Source organism: Leucoraja erinacea, chromosome 35 (genome assembly GCF_028641065.1).
Source record: "Leucoraja erinacea ecotype New England chromosome 35, Leri_hhj_1, whole genome shotgun sequence".
NCBI lineage: Eukaryota > Metazoa > Chordata > Chondrichthyes > Rajiformes > Rajidae > Leucoraja > Leucoraja erinaceus.
In genome coordinates, this window is record NC_073411.1 from 14,021,291 (window position 1) to 14,040,927 (window position 19,637).

Genomic DNA, 19,637 nt, shown 5'->3' on the forward strand with positions numbered 1-19,637 from the left:
TCTGCTCTTTTCTCGAACATACCCAGGTTGTAATTTTAACTTATTCAAGTTGGAATTTAAGTAACAGGCTAAATCCATCTAAATGAAAATGAAATGAGCTACAAAAGCTAACTGGAAGCACAAAATACCAATGAACAAATACAATGTGAAATGTTGCACTTTGCCTGTACAATAACTTAATCGATGTGTCCTGGTTTGTTCAGATCTGTGCTCTGATCTTGTTAAATGACGGGCCAAAAAATATTTTCACGAAAGGGCATATTTTGCAGAATTGACATCAAAAGCAGCAGAGTGCATTAATTTCTGCAAACATACTTTGGTGGGTCCAGTTTGGGGTTCATATTGGGTTCTTCTCTCCCTTTTCCAGCTGGCCGCTCCTCAGCTTCAAATTCTGTCACCAGTTCCAAGGTCAACTCGATTTTACCCTAAGCAGAACAAATTACAGTGAGAGGCCGAAAGGAATGTCCCTCGCTGCTTACTGGGGCAGTTTGATGCCCCTGGGCGCAGGCACCCACATACCTTCATGTGGGAGGCTGTTGGCAGCACCATGTGCCCACATTTCATGCCCATGTGTTAAACTGAGAAACGGACGTGCATTACTATCACAACTAGGTTCACGAGATCGATCCCTGGGATGGTGGCACTGTCATATGAGGAAAGATTGAAAAGACGGCTTGTATTCACTGGAGTTTAGAAGGATGAGGGGGAAATCTTATAGAAACATATAAAATTATAAAAGGACTCTGGCCCGCCCCGGGTTTTCCGCCCCTGTAACTCGCGATCATGTTTAGCACAGATATTGTGGGCTGAAGGTCCTGTGTTGCATTATTCTATTCTATATCAACCTCTTTACATGGAGAAATACAGACAGACTTGAAGAAATAACTTGATCTTACTGTTAAAACCTCTTTGCCTTCTTTGTATGAAATACATGGCCACCAGCCCTTAACACGCTTTTGCTTGAACAGTGAAACCAGCTTTTGCAATTTGCCTTTTGTAGAGCCTTCCTTCTTAAAGAACTTGTTTAAGGTGCATTGATCCGCCCATTTTGTTGGACTTCGTAAAGCATTCAGGTTAAGCTCAAGGAAACCTGCCAACACAGACAACACAACAATCAAATCTGGAGCAAGGACTTATTAATTAAGACCTTCATTCCACAGGGGTGAGATAAGAGAGCTGATCAGAGATCTTACGAACAAATTAGAGGGCTGGGTGAGCTGGGGAAACATGCTGGCTTTGCTGAATCTAGCCGGGGTAGAATTCCCTACAATACATAAAAGGACACAAGTACTGGAGTAACTCAGTGGGTCAGGCAGCATCACTGGAGAACATGGATAGGTGAAGTAGTGGAGGCAACATCCACAATGAAACTCAGTGAGCAACCATGCGAGGCAAGGCTTCATCTGCAATTACCTCACATGATGTTAGGATGCAAACCTGTGCCTGTGATTGCCCAATACATTAACATATGTATCAGCACCTGGAATCTATGAAGGCTTGTAGGTCTGCGACTCGCACAATATGGTGAGGTTTGTATCTGCATCCACAATTTCCACACAGAAATATAGGGAGCCGCCTATAATTCCCCTACATGGAGGTGGGAAAGTGGGTCTGTCACTTTGATAGATTCAGGACTTGGCTGTTTGTATCTGTGGCCCCTCTCCACAATGACGGGACACAAGGCTCTCTCTATCTGCCATTTCCTCACTGTGTTCCACTGCCTACGGGACTACAATTCACCACTGGTCTCTTTCAATTGTCACCAAGAAACTGTTATTCTTGGAAATATTTCTCTGCCCTCAGTCAGAACAAGATTATTCAACGCTTCAAACATTAAGTAAGACCCGGCCATTTGGAATAAAATGAGATTCTGCAATTGTGCACCAATCAACTGGCCACAGCTTTCATCAACATCTTCACAGTACATTGCCATATTGTGGGAGTCACAGATCCTTCATCTTCTCACGTAAACAGTCTACTATCTTCATTAGCTTCAAAGAAACCTTCAAGTAAAGTAACATGTCTCAATGACTAAAGCCCAGTAGCTCCAATATCAACCATAATGATAAGATTGGGGATGGCCATCGTCTGGGCCAGTCTCATGGACAATCTAAACTTCCTGTGATTTGGGTACAGGAAAAGTAGGGCTAAAAAGAATGCCATATCTCTTGCATTAGATTCAGATCTGGATCACCTGGACAATATGCACACCTATATATACCATATTGACTATAGCTCAGCTTCCAAAATCGTAATACCGTATATATTTATCTCTAACCTCCTGGTCCCTGGCCTTGGGGCCTCCAACTGCAACTGGCTTCTAGACCACTTGATCAGATCTTTGTTTTAAATTGGTCATATTTCCTGCAGCCTGGCTCTCAATGCTTGTGCCCTTCAGCGTTACTCTTAGCTCATTCAGTTATTGTACCTGAATTTTTATTTTTGCACTATTTGGATTGCAGTAAAATCTTGCACCATCCTATTGCACTTGTCGTTATACTGATTGTTGTATGTGTACTGTGCTCTCTGAGAGCATGTAAATAAGGAATTTCATTGCACCCTAGTGTATATGGCAATCTCATCTGAAGCTCATCTTTGCAATATTGATCAGTTGATGGAAGCATCAAGAAGTATTGATTACTCAACTGAGCTGAGTTTACATTCAATTTATGTTCAGTCAACTAACATTTTCCAAACGAAGACAGTGTAACTCAGTGTACCATGCCCTCCATTACACTTTTCTGACATGTCCTCTTTATTTCTCTCATAGGTTTTTGAGATAGGAGGCCAAGTGGCCCAGTGAGTACATGATTTCAGATTCAGATTCAGATTCAATTTTAATTGGTGCACAATTTCAGAGTATTCCCACCACTCCCATGGTTACACCTCAGCTCACCATGAAGAAATGTCCTCGATACGTACAAGGTAGTCCTTTAATACATGCTCCAAACCCATACCTCTACCGGTGGGAAAGATAAACTCAAGACACATACACCCTCCAAGTCTCATACGCTCTTGATTTGGAAATATCCTGTCAATCTTTAATTTCTGCGTTTAAATACTGGAATTTTCTTACAAGAGCAACGTAAGACTACAGTTCAAAAAAGAATACCTGCACATAGGCAACTATGGATGGGTGATAAATGCTGAACGTATCAATTATGCCATATCCCGCAAATGACATATATAAGTTGTTTAATCTATAGAGTCTATGAAATTTTACCTAAATAATCATCAAGGGAGAACTTATCATTGTCCCAAAGCTGGATGGTTAGTATAGGAGGTATTTTCACTTCCATCTCATCCAGGTTCCAAATAAAATTCTAAAAGAAGCAGAAAATTCCCTCAAAATCATTTTTTACTAAAACATTACTAAAACTAAAACAAGTAAGTAGGTGTGCAGCATCTTTTTCTGATGGACAGATTAAATCACTTAGTATTTCAATAAAATCACCAATTTTACAATCATCATCATATATATAGATGTGGTGGGCTGCAGGGTCCATTTCTGTACTCTACGACTATATGACTATAAGACAGGAGATTCACTGAAATACATTAAATGAGACAGTAATCAATTTCCCCATCTCCAAAATGTATTAAAATTAACGACATTTACAAAGACTCTGTCTCAATGTGTTAACTCTTCCCATTTAAGGCCTCCGCTTGTAATATGGACTTGGTTCTTGTTCTTGGTTTCTTGGTTTCTTGGTCCTCCAAAATATTCCAAATGGAATTTAAACTGGAGGTGGTGAAGGGAGGGATTAAGCCAGAAAGGGTTATTGGGAAAAAATAGCTACTTTAATCATAGAGCATTGGTTGAGCAGTGGAAATCAATAGGTAGAGGTGGAATGAGAATAATTTAGTAAACTAGAATTGATGCACTGGCAGTAGATGAGAAGAAGTTTAATCTGTTAAGATTTTGTGGATGGAATTAATAAAGAGTTTGGCATATCGGAATCCTATACATTAGGAATTAATAGAAAGGCTAATCCATTGAGATTCTTTACAATGAAATTATCTCACATTACATTTTCTGTAGAATGATTCTTGTAAGGGATACAAGAGCACATGAAAGCAGGAGGAGTAGGCTATGCATGTCTGCCATGCCATTCACTATGATCACACCCAGGCTTCATCTCCTCTTCTTTGCCAGTTCCCTACAGATCTTAATTCCTTCTCCTTCCAAAAACATTTGATGGGCAAGAACTGAGCATTAGGCCATTCTAAGAGTTGCATCCTACAAGCCTGAGGACCCATTTAATTAAATTCTGTGTCTATGCAGTAGCAAATCTTCAGTCCATGCTAACACACTTTCCCAGGACCATGAACTGCCAGCTTGTGCAATGGCTTTTGATGTGGCACCCTGTCAAATGCTTTCTGAAAACTCCAATATACTGCATGTAAAGGTCCTACAATGATTCCACTATTACTCGGTCCCTACCTTTTTGCTGATGACAAGGACTCGTTCCACTTTTAAATATTCAAACGGGAAAATAAATCTCCAGTTAAAGTTACCCTCTCCATCCAGAGACCTGTAATGGACATCGGTTTTCTGCGTGTTATCCTCCAATCCAGCCATCCAGCTAGGGAAAGAAAACAGCAGATGATAATTATTCACCCTTTAGATAGTTGTGATCTGTAGCTTACACCTGTGTTACGGGAGGGAGAGGGGAAATGATTGCCTTTCTAGAGCACCCATATTATGTTTTCAGTAATACAAAGCCATATTATCTGGAAATAGCACAGAGAATATTTCCAGGGATGATGCCAGAACTCAAGGGCTATAGAGAGAGGGTAAGCAGGCAGGCTTCATTCTTTGGCAGGTAGAAGGCTAAGAGGTGATCTCATTGAGGTGTATAAATCATGAGGAACATACACAGGGTGACTGAGCAGTCTTTTTCCCAGGATAGGGGAATCAAGAACGAGAGGGCATAGGATTAAGATGAGAAGGAAATGTCAACTAATGGACATTCTTCTTACCCTTTAACATAGATGTCACTCATCTTCTCTCCCATGACACTGGTCTCCTGCAGAAGAACATCATTTGTGTTCCAGACAATACAGCGGAGGACATACCTGAAAATGACAAAGGAAACTCATTAGAAAAGATCCAGGCAATGTGGCCAAGCCGAGAAGGACAAGAGACAGGATATTATAACAGTTAAGCAGTGACCAAGTCTATCAATGAGGGGTGCCAATGACTTTTATTGAATTAACATTGTGGTCTGAGCTGCACAAAGCAATTGTGGAGTGAGGGCAGGGAGAGATGGGGCTTAAGAATGGGTTTCTAGTTCCAATCCTAGCCTGTGCTTTGCACGTTTGCCTTTCGGACAGCAAGGCTAAAGTAATCCAGCAAAATGAGGGACTGAGACCCATATGCAAAATGTAGAGAAACCGAGAAAGGAGAGAAAATGGGGGCAGGATGTATGTAGTAAACTGAACCAGGTTCATATGGCCACCTGCAACGGACCCGCTGAGTTGTTCCGGCTCTGTCTTCCACATCTGGAATGACCAGTGCTTTGCTTGGCTGCCAGTTCAGCAAATCCCCCCAAAATATCTAAAACAAAAACAAACACTGGGAATACCCAGCAGGTAAGCTGGAAACGCTGGGAATATTCTCAGGTCGAGGTCTTGCATTCAAACTCCATTTGACCAAGGGTCTTCAACCTGACACATGTAACTCAGTTTCTCTTCCCTCAAGATACAGCCTGATCTACTGCACATTTCCAACAGTTTCTGGCTTAATTTTAGATTTCCAGAATCCAGAGATTTGTTTTTTGATTGTCATTCCAAGAACATTTATCACGATAGGTGGACAGGAAGATGGGAGAAAAGGGGCAAGGTTGGGATGGGGATTGAGGAGGTGATGAGGTATGTGGCAAAGTCAATTACCCAAGTACAGGCAGTATAGAAGACAAGGGTAATCATGTATTGTCTTTCCGCTAACTGGATAACACGCAACAAAAGATTTTCACTGTACCTCGGCCACGTGACAATAAACTAAACTGAAACTAAAAAAAGGGGGTGCAATGTAGCTTCCCGGGGTCTCCGCAATAAACAAAGCTGAAAATGCAGGGTCTTGGAATTAATTTACATTTATTTGTGGATTATTTTATGAGTTGGCTCATAGATAGTTTACCGGGATGGCATCTGCACTCACCTCATAGGAGCCCGTGGGGTGATATTGAAGGCTGGACCGGGAGGTCCCAGATCTTTGGGAAAGATGTCAATCCACATCTGTAATTTCCCCTGCACAAGAAATTAAGTTAAGCTTCTGTGTGTGTGATTTCTCATAGTATTATAATCTAAGAATCATACATTCCTCCTCTGCTTTAGATTAGCCTTCAAGATCTCCATTAGCTCCTCCCTAAACTTCCACAGAAAAGTGGCTTAGATTGTTCAATTCTTCCTGAGAGCAATAAAGTCAGTTTTGTTAGTAGCATCGTAAATCTTTCCCCAACATCTTTGTCAGTGCTACTATATCCTTTCTATAACTGAAAGGCCAGAACTGTGCACAGAGCCCCAACAGTTGTCCAAGTAGGACTCAACGTCCCAAATTGTACAAATTCTATGAGATTCTCAAAGCCCTGTACTATGCTGAGAATCTGAGAGAAGGAATGGCCCAAGAACATTAGTATTGCACCAGAAAGAATGCTTATAACATCATAGAGTTCACCTGCTCGATTCCTGGCTGAGCGCTACTGAACAAAGTCCTTGTCTCCACGTGTTCAGGCACAAGATTCTGCAGTCGCAGAATATGCAGCGCAAGGCGCTCTTCTGGGGGGCCCAGGGAGGCGTATGGAACCTTCTTCACTTCTGGACAGCAAGAAAGAAGAGTGCGATCAGTTAGGGTGACAGACAGACCTAGAAACTGACGGTAACAACAAAATGCATCATTGGGAAGAGGGGATTATGGAGATGGAGAAGAAAAGTGCAGTCAAGACAAAGGATTCCATCAGCCATCATCATATTAAGTCAACATAAGAAAGATCAGGACATAGCCAAAGGATTAGTTTCAGAACTTGCCATTCAGCTCCAGTGAGTATGTTGCATAATTATTGTTCTCATCATCCCATAGCCTATCCTGACCAATACAACCCCTGATTCTACGCCTACTCCGCATGCACCCGCACCTTACCAAAGTCCTCCAGCAGGAACTCTTTCTCTCCAATGTTAAACCTCCTGCCTGAGTTCTGAATTACAGGCAGATCGTAGTTCTTCAGTTTGCTCAGGTTGTTCAGCAGTTCTGTCGGCTTGAGCTGATCTCTCCATTGAGTGGGGCCACTTCTGCAGGGAAATATACCAAATACAGAACCTTTATTCTCCATGTGCCTGAGAATTAGTTTACATTCCTCCACTCACTCTCAACCAGCTTCATAGCAGGCAGAGAAGAGAAGTAAATCTCCCCAGTACTTTCAGCCCCTCTCCTCAGGTGGAGTTTAATCTGAGCAAGTGTGAGCTGTTGCACTTTGAGAGATCAAATGTTAGGGGAAAGTGTATAGTTAATGGATAGACGCTAAACAGCTTTAAATGCGATGGAGCCAAGTTAGTGGATATATTTAAGGCAGAGATAGATAGATTCATGATTAGTACGGGTGTCAGAGGTTATGGGGAGAAGGCAGGAGAATGAGGTTAGGAGGGAGAGATAGATCAGCCATGATTGAATGGCAGAGTAGACTTGATGGGCCGAATGGCCTCATTCTGCTCCTATCACTTATGATCTTATGAAGGTGACAGGAACAAAATGTAAAGGAGATGCATGGGGCAATGCACACACAACACAAACACGCAGACACAACGCACCACATACAAAAACACACACACAGGTGGGTGCAATAGTGGCATTTAAGAGGCTTTTAAATAGGCACATGAGAATGCAAGGAATGGAGGAATATGGATCACATGCAGGCAGAGGAGATTAATTTAACGGCATCATGTTTGGCGTAGACATGTTGGACCAAAGGGCCCATCACTGGGCTGAATTATTCTATGTTCCATGTTCACTGTGGGCAGAGCAGCCTCTATGGCCCCAACACATTGGCCCCACCTTCCTTAACCACAAGTCAGCTCTTAGCATCAACTCCGCTTGCAAGGCCGTTTGGCCCAATTGCACAAAACTAAGGTTCTTCCCATAACATAGAATATTGAAAAAAAAGGAGCAGGAATAGGCGTTCCAGCCCCAGTGCCATTCAACAAGATCCTGCCCGAGTTAATATTATTCTGCAAAGATGACGTTTATCCCGAGGAGTCCAGGTTTGCATCAACTTACATGCAGTATGTTCGGGGCAGGCCACAGTGTGCTCCATAACGTGACAGGAACCTGTTTTCCAAATCAATAACCGTCTCCCCAATTTTGTCATCCTGAGTGACCATATCGTAGTCATACACCTCAACTTTGAGATCTTTATTCAGTGGGATGGTGGTATAAAGTTGAAACATTCTGCGAAAAGAAATTATACCATTGGAAACATTTTTGTTTGAATAAATTCCCTGAGCCCAAGGTGCTTCCTCCTCCTGCAGGTCAGTTTCTCTCTACACCTGACAAGTAATACTGCCATTCTCAAGGTAGGTTGTAAACCAAGAGGAGAAATAGCAAGTAACAAAGGAGACATTATTGCCCCTTTTTCAGTTTGATTATTCAAAGTAAATTCACTGCACTACACCAAATTTAAATCTAAGAAGCAGCTTACCTGCCAAACACAGGGTTGGTGTTGTTCGGAACATAACGCTCTCGATCATCAATTAAGACTTTTCCAATTGAGATCTTAATGTAGGAGTCACACTATCAAAAGAATAGTTATAGTCAATGAATTAACAATACGTCTGATGGCCTGTTCATGCTAAGCGCTGCCTTGATGTTCCATAGTTCCTTAAACTACTAAAACCACATTACTACAGTTCCCAGTACTTGAGCCTGCAAAGTTTAAAATCACCAGTAACAACTTGCAGATAGACACAAAGTCAAGTCGTCACTTTTATTTCTATAGCACATTTAATAAAACAACTCTCGCTGACCAAAGTGCTTTACATTGATGGAGGCACAAAGTGCAAGAGTAACGGGCCATGCAGCATCTCTTGAAAACAGGCCATTAATTATAAATTTACAAAATAGGAGCAGTAAGAGGCCACCTGGTCTCTCTAGTCTGTTCTGTCATTAAATGAGGTCATAGCCATAAGGAATGAACATTCAATGACAGTAACCTTTTAGCTCATTACTACAGGAATCTATCTGCCTCTTGCATTAAAATATTCAAAGAGCGCTTCCATTGCCATTTGTGGAAGAGCTCCACAGACACATGGCCTCAGGGAAACAAACATTTGGCCTGAGTGTGATCTCCACCTTAAACCTTAACTTTTTCTCCAACTACAAACTCTTTCAGGATATATTTCTAGTATTTTCTTCTTACAGATTTACAGCACCTGGAGTATTTTGCTTTAGCTTTTACTTGAAGGTGGTTGTCTTATGAGGAGAAATTGAGTACCATACGCAAGAGTTTCAAAGAATGAGAGATGATCTCATTACGTCACCCAAGAACCTAAGATGAACTGACGACCAGGTGTTGACAGACAATTTCCTGAGGCTGGGAGTCCAGACACGGTGGGGTTGGGAGGAAATAATATGGCCATTACTCCATTCTTGTACATTTTTATTTCCAATAGTTAGTTTAATTTCCTTCTGGAAGGTGGAAGCAAATGTATTCACGCTGCCCTTTAGGCAGTGCCATGTAGACCACAACCAATTGTGAAACAAAACAATAGAAATGTAGAATGCTCATCAGTATATCCTCTTTTAAGGGCCGATGGGCCCATTGTAGATTTCTACCAATTCTTACCTACTCACTCCCAGATTTTTCAAATTTTTGAAAACAGCAAACACATACCGTTCCATTCCGATCCCTAGGCTGGAGGCTGAGAGCTCGAATGATGTAAACTCTCACTAGACACTCTTGGGGTTCACTAGAAGGCAACTGGCGGAACTGGGACGGGGGTTGAGGCTTTAAAAGGTCTTCTGGAAGAGGATAAATTCGAAATGAACCCTGAAAATAAACATTAAACGTCAAACCAGAATGGCAAAAAAAAAAAAACATGAATTATGAACAAGCAATGATGGAAAAGCTCGTGAGCTGAGGGACTAAATTTCTCTGGACTAAACCAATATAGATGAATGCCTTGTGTCAATTACCTTAAATTCTCCCACTATTAATGGATCCTCTGTATCACCATATGCTTTTCCCCGGTAGAGTTTGAAGGTGTGGCAGAAATCTTGAAGGCCCTGGAATTGCGGCACATCTTCCAGCGCACTTGGATACACCTGTGCCAGAGAAAAAGCAAGGAGGAAATTAACGGGAATACAAGGAACTCCAGATGCTGGTTTACAAAAAAAAGTGCTGGAGTAATTCAGCAGGTCAGGCAGCATCTCTGGAGAACATGGATAGGTGATGTTTCGGGTCAGGCTCCTTCTTCAGACTGATTGTGGTGGAGGGAGAAAGCTGGAAGGGAGGAGGGACAGGGAAGTGTTGTAGAGCAGAGGCACCTTGGAGTACAGGTGCATGCTTCCTTGAAGGTCGAGCTGCAGGTAGATAAGGTGGTCAAAAAGGTTTTTGGTGCATGGGACTTCATCACTCAGAGTATTGAGTATAGAAATTGGGAGGTCATGTTGCAGTTGTATAAGATGTTGTTGAGACTGCATTTAGAATATAGTGTTCAGTTCCGGGCACCATGTTACAGGAAAGATATTGTCAAGCTTGAAAGGGTTCAGAGAAGATTTACGAGGATGTTGCCAGGACTAGAGGGTCTGAGCTATAGGGAGAGGTTGAGTAGGCTGGGTCTCTATTACTGAGAGCGCAGGTGGATGAGGGGTGATCTTATAGAGGTGTATAAAATCATGAGAGGAATAGATCGGGTAGACGCACAGATTCTTTTTCCCATAGTAGGGGAATCGAGGACCAGCGGACATAGGTACAAGGTGAAGGGGGAAGGATTTAATAGGAATCCGAGGGGTAACATTTTCACAAAAAGGGTGATGGGTGTATAGCACATTTGAATCGTAAATACTGGTATTCTAGGGCTTACTCAAAATATTAGTCCTGACCCAAAATGTCCGTTCCCTCCATAGATGCTGCCTGACCTACAGAGTTCCTCCAGAACTTTATGTTTTGCTTTGGATACTTAAAAAAAAAAAAACTATCCAAGATGATGGAGTTATACAGTGAGGTGAATTTCAGAGCTTGGCACACTGGGAGCCTGCTTTATGAGGGAATGCACAGAGCTCTGAATTGGACTGCAGAATTACTGGGCAGTTGCTGAGATGGAGAAGGAGGAGAATCAAAGGCAATGAGGAATTTGAAACCAAGGACAAAAGCTTTGAAGTTGATGCTTTGCTGGACCGTGAGGCATGTAGATCAACCGATACAAGAGTGATGGGTGTATCAGAGGTGGTTAAGTGAATCGACCGATGATAAATGCCCAGTGACAGGTGGTCAGGAAGAAGGTATCCAGGGGTAACACACTTTACCCGTAATATATCGTATCCCTGTTGCAGGTAGTCTGAAAACTCATTATGCTCCCCAGATGAGGCGTAGAATTTAGACCACCAATCAATGGCATCATCTTCCTTGAAAAAATACAAAACAGAAATATAATATCAGTATTGATTTTATGGAACATATTTCTGAAGCTGGGCCAAAGTTGGTACTTATAAAGCCACAAGATTCTAGTCACAGATTCATACAATGCACAGGCAGGCCATTTGGCCCACTGTAGCTATACAGGTACTTTGCAAGAGCTATCCAATTAATCCAATTCATCTCCTTGCACAAAGCTTTTCCTTCAAGTGCTTTTACAACTCCATTTTGAGACGATTGGTTCTCACTACCCTTTGAGATGATGCATTCCAGCGATTCCAGGGCAATAGTGATCCTGCATCTCCCCTTCAGCCAATCGCCTCAAATGACTCCAAAGAAACCACTTCACTCAAGAGACTTGAGTGAGAATTTGGAATGCACGACCATAGGATTAGTTCGTCCTGGAGACGCCAGCAGCAACTCAAATCTCAAGAATGGGGAGATCTCCAGGAGAGTTGCAAAGTTAGTGGAAGATCTGGAAGCAGCTGTGAAGTATATTTTTAGCAGCAGGATCCTACCCTGGAGAAACCAGCACCATTTCTATTCTAGACTCACCAATTCTCCTTCAGGGGCTTCCCGTTCCAATGTTACTTCCTCTGTTTCTGAACTCTGAAAGACAGTGCAGCTTCAACTCAGATTAAAATGTGCATGCCACATCTGACAATTTTATCATTCAACTCACTACAGCACAGGTCCACCACCGGTTTCCTGGCACCCTAGGCTCAGTTGCCGCAAATTCAGTGGTGGAGTTGTATTTTTACTGTTCTCTTAAGATATTTTCCTTCCTCTATTTAATCCCAATCCTACACACTATTAAGAAACATAAAACATCATATAATACATGAGAAAAATCCTGTAAACTATTGGGCATCTGAAAGAAAAGTGCAAATTGCTAAAATCACCAAGCGTGTCAGGCTGCATCTGATTATTTTCACGTTTTTAAATTGAGTGAGATTCCTAATTATCCACATAGAATTACAACAAGTCTTCACAACTCCTTTATCACCTTAGAGCTGTTGAACTTCCAGCAATTAGCTCTTCTTTCTCTATCAAAGGTTGTGACATTTGGAAAAATTGGACATTCAATAATTATCCATTATTCACAAGCGGAGGTTTTATGAGACGCTGGTGATGCCACATTTGGAGTATTGTGAACAGTTTTGGGAAGTGCTGGCGTTGGTGAGGGTCCATTGGAGGTTTAGGAAAATGGTCCCATGGAAGATTGGGTATGAGGAACATTTGATGGCTCTGGGTCAGTATTTGTCAGAGTTCAGAAGAATGAGAGGGGATCTCATTGAAAATTGCTGAATAATGAAGGGCCTAGATGGAGTGGGAAGAATGTTTACAGTAAAGGGAGAGTATAGAACCACGGGGCACAGCCTCACGATACAATGATGCAATATTAGTTTGGAGACGAGGAGGAATTTCTTTAGCCAGCGGTTGGTAAACCTGTGAAATTATTGCCACAGACAGCTGTGTAGGCGAATACATTGGTATTTTTAAAGCGGAGATTGATAGGTTCTTGCTTGGTAAGGGAGTCAAAGGTTACGGGGAATGGGATTGAGAGAGAAAAATAGATCAGCCATGATCGAATGACAGTAGGTCAATGGGCCAAATGGCCTAATTCTGCTCCTGTCTTATGGTCTTAGTATAGTTTCCAGTATTTGTAAATACAGTGTCTTACCTCAATGTTAGGTGTTTCAACATGAAAACTTGCAGTAGTAGTTAGAGTAGGATCTTAGGAAGAAAAGGATGTAATTCCATTAAAACATATATAGCTCAATTTTAAATACAACGTCACAGAACACATGTTGTGTTTCCAGCTCCCAGTAGTTTGTTGGAGTATTACACTGCCCACTGTGATACTGATCTTCACACTTCACCCAAGGCTAAGTGGGCAGCTGGTGGAGCTGCTGCCTCACAGTGCCCGAGACCCGGGTTCGATACTGACCTCGGTTGCTGTCAGTCTGGGATTTGTACATTCTCCCTGTGACTGCGGGAAGTTCCTCCAGGTGCTCTTGTTTTCTTCCCAAATCCCAAAGACGTGCGGGTTTGTTGGTTAATTGATCCGTATTTAGAATATTGTGTTCATTTCTGGGCATCATGTTACAGGAAAGATATTGTCAAGCTTGAAAGGGTTCAGAAAAGATTTACAAGGATGTTGCCAGGACTAGTGGGTGTGAGCTACAGAGAGAGGTTGAGTACGCTGGTCTCTATTCCATGGAACGCAAGAGGATGAGAGGTGATCTTATAGAGGTGTATAAAATCATGAGAGGAATAGATCGAGTCTTTTGCCCAGAGCAGGGGAGTTTGATGGGACAAATGAATGGGTTCAAATGAGGCACATTGTGGCATTGGTATGTGTAGTTTGCTACAGCTTGAATGGGGATTGAGAAAGTGGAAGATAAAGTATTACCTTCGCTGTTGGCTGACCCAGCAAAAGGGTCAATGATGAACTCGTCGAGTGATTTCACCGTGCTCTGTCCCACCACTGGTCTGTATCCAAATGGTCGATAATCCATCACTTTTAGCACAATGGGAGGACTGAAGAAAGGATCTACAGGTAGAAACTGACGCAAGGTGATGATCATAAATCAGTTTCGCTTCTGAATCACTTCTGAGCTACTTTGACAGTTGACATCAAACCTATGATGTCTCCCAGTTAGAAAGTCAATGGTTGTAAACATGTGGAATAATTGTCAACTGCAGATTCCCCTCTGCATTGCACTGTCCTAACTTGGAAACGTATCATCGCTTTTCCTGGATCTAAATATTGGAAATCACTACCCAGCTGCAATAAGCAAGTACTTTTAGCACATGGCTGTGATATTTAAGGGGGCAGCTCATCAACATCTGGTGTAGAGAAGGTGTTTCTTAAAGGGCAGTTAGCAATGGCCAATTACCTGAGTGTTTTGTGACATGTAGGTAAGTAAGCAGCTCACTAATTCAAACATCTTCTCTTCACAAGATCAAGATTTTGAGATCTAGGTCCATCCAATTCACACTGTGAATATCAGCCCCACAATAAGGAAGCTCCAGTTTGCCATAGAACATCTCAATAATTCTCTAGCTAGGTGATTTGTGCTACTCCCTTGGTAGTCAGAACACAAACAACTGCAGACATTGGAAACCAAAATAAAATATAAAATGATGTAAAAATTCAGGGTAAGACAGCAACTGTGTAGAGAGAGCAAGATTTTACCTTTCAGATCGGAGGCCTGACCTCCTGGCTATTTCCAACATTTTCTTTCGTCACTACTGTTATGACAGGTTTGTTATTCCCATGCAGTGGAAATGACCAGACGGCTGGCAGACTGGAGGTTGGGCAGCAAGTTTACTGTCCTTCTTTAAGGGTTGGGATATCTGAGAAAGTTTCCCATCTCTTTTGATACTTTCAACTTAGCGGGGTCATTTATCAGGTGCTTTCTGTTATACGTTTTACACAGCCCCTTTACTATACCAATGAAAGTACCGTCACAGGTTATTATCAAACTAATGGAAACTGGTTGAAACATGATGTTATGAACAAGTAACAAGACCAGTCACCATTACTGAAACACAAAAAAAGCCAGAGGGATGAAGATTTTTTAAATGGAAATTCAATATTTAGGAACATCTGTAATGATGGAATACTAAGAGTGCATGGTTTCACAGTTTCAGACGGTAAGGGAGACCAAAGAAAGGTTTGAAAATTACTGGAAATATTAAAAATCAGGCCCTTTGGCCCATCTCATGCGTGCTAATGAAGAATTGCACAGATCATTATTCCTGATCACAAACTGTTGATCCCTGGGTTGGTGTGGGGGTAAACTTGCCAGAATTAAAGATTAGCACTCAGGAGGTCTTGCGCAAAATCACTCCATCTGAATTTCAAGTGAAGACAGGATTGTACTCGCCATGGTCCCCTCCTGGGTGTGAAGTAGCACGCAGTCAGCACATGGAGTTTGCAAATTTAGGGGAAAGGAGGTGGGCATGGGTATGCAGAATTATATTTAAAACCAGTGAAAAAAAATGTTTTAATCATAAGATGCCAACGCAAAAATCCAAAATATGCAGTTGATCGAGTTGTTTTTATGCTGGGAACATTAGAAAGAGAATTAACACTTGGACCAACCACTGTGATGAAAAAGATGGAGCTGGGAAAGTTTGGATTCTTCCTGTAGTTTTTGATGGGTGGAGTTTGGATCATTTCTCCGCTGCACTCCACTACCAGGCTTGGGGTCGTCACTCTCAGCATGTTGTAGTTTTTCAGGTTTCTCAATCCCCAGGCCAGAACCTGAGCAACAAATCAGAAAAGGTACTAGAGAGACTTGTGCAATCTCAACACGTGCCAACTAAATGTTTCTATTGCAACATAGGAATAACAGCAATCAGTCTACACTGCAAGCTCTTGTAAATAAATTATGAAAACTAAATATTTTATGTTGGTCGAGAGATGAAAACTGGCCAGGAAATGTAGAGACATTTCCTACTCTTCACAAAATGCTATCATGAGGCATTTAGCCCCCATGTGTGGTGGATGGGATTGCAGGGGATGGTATAAGCTGGGGAAGGGGGGCACAGGTGCTTGGCTTTGGGAGGGGATGGGTGATAATAGAGGAAGATGAGCAAAGTGGATAGAAGCTGAGATGGGGTGGGAGAGGAGTGGGGCAGCACAGCACAGAGACCACAAGCATTTAGAATGTAGCTTTGGGAGTAGTTTACTTTTGTAGTTTAGAGATACAGAGCGGTAACAGGCTCTTTGTCCCACCGAGTCCACGCCGACCAACAATCCCCGCACACTAATACTACACACACAAAGACAATTTACAATTGCACCAAGCCAATTAACATACAAGCTTGTATGCCTTTGGAGTGTGGGAGGAAACCAGAGACCCTAGAGAAAGCCAACACAGGTCATGGGGAGAATGTACAAACTCAGTACAGACAAGCACCCATAGTCAGGATCGAACCCGGGTGTCTGACGCCCTAAGGCAGCAACTCAACCCGCTGCACCACTGTATAGGAGGGGAGAAAGCACATGGTACAAGCTAGGCAAGCTCACCTCAATCATGGTCATCTGTAGCTGTGGTCGAATTCCCGGAGGCACCATATATGTGTCAGAATCCTTCAAGGGAGGCCGTGGGGGCACGTCCTGATCCTCATCCTGCAACAGGAAAACATCCCAATCTCACAAGAACCATTGCAACTGTAAACTCTCGCCACATAAAACGCTACAGATGCTCAGCAGGTCAGGCTGCATCAGTGATGAGAAAATAGAGTCTGATGGCTTTTCTCCCTCCACAGAAACTATCAGTTCACCTGAGTATCCACATATATTCCGATTTTATCCAGACTTTCAGCATATATGGATTTCTACTTTAAGTTCCTGCAACCTCTATTCGTTATAATTTCCTTGGTTGAATCAGCTGCTTACTGTACATCAGGGATGCCTGCCCAACAGGGACTGTACAGTTTAGTGTATTGTCACATACACCAAGGTGCAGTGAAAACCTTTTGTTGTGTGCTGACCACTCAGCATGAAAGATGGAACATGATTATAATCGAGCCATTTATAGTGTATAGATACATGATAAGGGAATAACGTTTAGTGCAAGGTAAAGCCAGCAGAGTCTGATCAAGGATAGTCTGAGGGTCAACAATGAGGTAGATAGTAGTTAGCACTGCTCTCTGGTTGTGGTGGGATGATTCAGATGACTGATAACTGCTGGGAAGAAACTGATTCTGGAGGTGTGCGTTTTCACACTTCTATACCTTTTGCCTGAGAGGGGAGAAGAGGGAGTGGCCAGGGTGCAACTCATCCTAGATTATGCTGCTGGCCTTGCCGAGGTAGGGTGGGGGCATAAATGGAGTCACGGTGGTGGTACCAACACAATATTGCAGTTCCCTGCAGTTTCACTTCTTTTAGGTCGAAGGCAATGATGTGCGTATCTGGAGGGCCAGCGTGAGATTGTGTGTTAATGAGGGAGGGGCTCCCCCAGGGAGCAAGGGTCAATGTAGCAGCCATCTGTGAAAGCTGGGGTTGGTCAGTTCTGGGGGTCAGTGAGGATGTTTACGTTCAAACTTAAACTTACTACACGCTGGTTGGATCTCCATCACACTATCCCACAGGTCTACAGCCAAGCAGAGTGAAGCAACTCAATGAATCAGCTACCTATTCCAAAGCTTGGTGCATTTGCACTGCCATTCAAGTTGCCCTAAGTCATCGTGCACCATTAACTTTGCAACCAGCTTTCTCACACACAGTATTTCCAAACTAAATTAAACGAAACACTGAAAGGAAACAATGTGCTTGCCAGATCTCTGGGCCTTTCAGTTGGAGCAATTTCCCTTGTTTCCTGATAACTGTGAATGCTTTATCCCCTTCAAGTATTAATCAAATTACGTTATCTAGGAATCAAACATAGGAGGCGGCCATTTGGCCCATTGAGCCTATCAAGCCATTTAGTATGGTGGGGACTGATCCACAACATTAGACCACTTCACCATGCTCCCTCTCCATTCACCTTGAGCTCAGTCAAATATGTTCCAATACTCCTGTAAGCAGTGCATTTCCGATCATAGCAACTCATCTTTTAAAAATCTCCCAAATACCTTACACCCACGTTACCGGCAGTAAACTTAATATCCTATCTAATCTATCGGATGTCCTTATAATTTTATTAAATCCTTTATCTTATCTGTGCAAAGAAAACTTTTCAGCTGTTTCTGCTTCTCGATACAACTTTTCGGGTTACATGTTACATTTGCACTTTTGTAAACACAAAAACACCAATTACTTTCTGTTTCAGAAATAGCTCGCAGGAAATAAGGAGTTCGCCACTAAACCTCTCTCCTTTGAAGGCTGGGTACCAACGGAGCATGGGAACGTACTGCGAAGAAGAATCCATCGTCACAGTTGGGAAGCACAGGGTCCCGCCCATATATTCATGCTTGCTCTAGAGAAAAATCAAACCAATATCAATACAGCTCTTTAATGATAAGCACATTATAAATCAGTCACCAACTGGGATAGAGACAAATTACGGATTACTCTGCCAAAGGGCCTGTTCAGCCACATTGGGGCAAATGGCTTCTACCGTTTTTGTTGCTCAGCTCCTGTTATTCCAATCAAATAGAAGCCCAAGGTTGAGACTCCACACAACCATACACATGATGAAGCCGAGTTTTAGTTAAAAATATAAGAAGATATTAAATTGGCTTCTGGGCTAGCTTACAGCTTATATTTAGTGTCAAATTAGGCTTTCCTCAGGTTGCGGGGTGTGTGAGATAACATTGTCTCCCAAGTGAAGGAGCTAGAGAGATATCTTTGAAAGTAAGATGCCATAAACCAAATGACCAATGTTTATGGGGGAGGAGGCAATAAAGGAAGAGAGAAATAGACAGTCACATCTTTGTAAACAAATGACCTATGTTTATGAGGGACCAAATGACAGAGGAAGCAGCGAACAGAGCTAGGGTGGTCTATTTGGAGATAAGGCAAATGGTCAATGTTTTTAGTATATCTTGTACCATGTAAACAAAAGGCCTTTGATGTGATGCAATCTGTGGAAACCTTTTCCTGTACCTCTGACATGATTAATGTCTGTGGAAGTGTTAAGGGGACAAAAAAAAACCCTATTTAAGGCAATGTAATTCTGTTGTTCAGAGAAGGTGGCTGAGCACAGTCAAGTGTCTGTGTTGGTCACTTGACTGGAGTTCTCCCTCCCTTCCATCGGCCGATGTTAAGTAAAGTTTTGAACTGGTCTACCAAACAGTTTGTGAGGTGTCTGTTTATTAAGAAGCGAACCTGGTTTAGTTGTTATAAAAGTAACTTTTTCACACAGAGGGTCATAATTAGCTTAAGTTATTCTTTCCAGTGGTGGAGGGGCAAAGTTACCATTTTTCCCAGTTAGGAATAGTCAATTAATAAAATTACATGGACATGCAAGCTGCAATTACTGGGCATGGGTCCGACTGTGTAACTGCCTTGCGCGGACTGGAACTACACAACTGGCAAGAACATATATT

General features: G+C 42.3%; 1 protein-coding gene across 1 annotated transcript in view; it reads right to left on the reverse strand.

Moving 5' to 3' along the window:
• LOC129713363 (myoferlin-like) overlaps window positions 1–19,637 on the reverse strand; it is a 55,306-nt gene that overhangs the window by 3,146 nt on the left and 32,523 nt on the right. The window contains exons 33-51 of the mRNA XM_055662363.1: window positions 18,407–18,565; window positions 16,672–16,773; window positions 15,742–15,903; window positions 14,044–14,197; window positions 13,312–13,364; window positions 12,183–12,236; window positions 11,519–11,617; window positions 10,187–10,315; window positions 9,885–10,040; window positions 8,694–8,785; window positions 8,273–8,443; window positions 7,142–7,290; window positions 6,680–6,819; window positions 6,164–6,252; window positions 4,984–5,079; window positions 4,445–4,586; window positions 3,224–3,323; window positions 897–1,090; window positions 316–425 (exon numbers count right to left, since the gene is read on the reverse strand). Of these exons, the coding sequence (XP_055518338.1) occupies window positions 316–425; window positions 897–1,090; window positions 3,224–3,323; window positions 4,445–4,586; window positions 4,984–5,079; window positions 6,164–6,252; window positions 6,680–6,819; window positions 7,142–7,290; window positions 8,273–8,443; window positions 8,694–8,785; window positions 9,885–10,040; window positions 10,187–10,315; window positions 11,519–11,617; window positions 12,183–12,236; window positions 13,312–13,364; window positions 14,044–14,197; window positions 15,742–15,903; window positions 16,672–16,773; window positions 18,407–18,565 (2,351 nt within the window). The remainder of the gene's footprint in view (window positions 1–315; window positions 426–896; window positions 1,091–3,223; window positions 3,324–4,444; window positions 4,587–4,983; window positions 5,080–6,163; window positions 6,253–6,679; window positions 6,820–7,141; window positions 7,291–8,272; window positions 8,444–8,693; window positions 8,786–9,884; window positions 10,041–10,186; window positions 10,316–11,518; window positions 11,618–12,182; window positions 12,237–13,311; window positions 13,365–14,043; window positions 14,198–15,741; window positions 15,904–16,671; window positions 16,774–18,406; window positions 18,566–19,637) is intronic.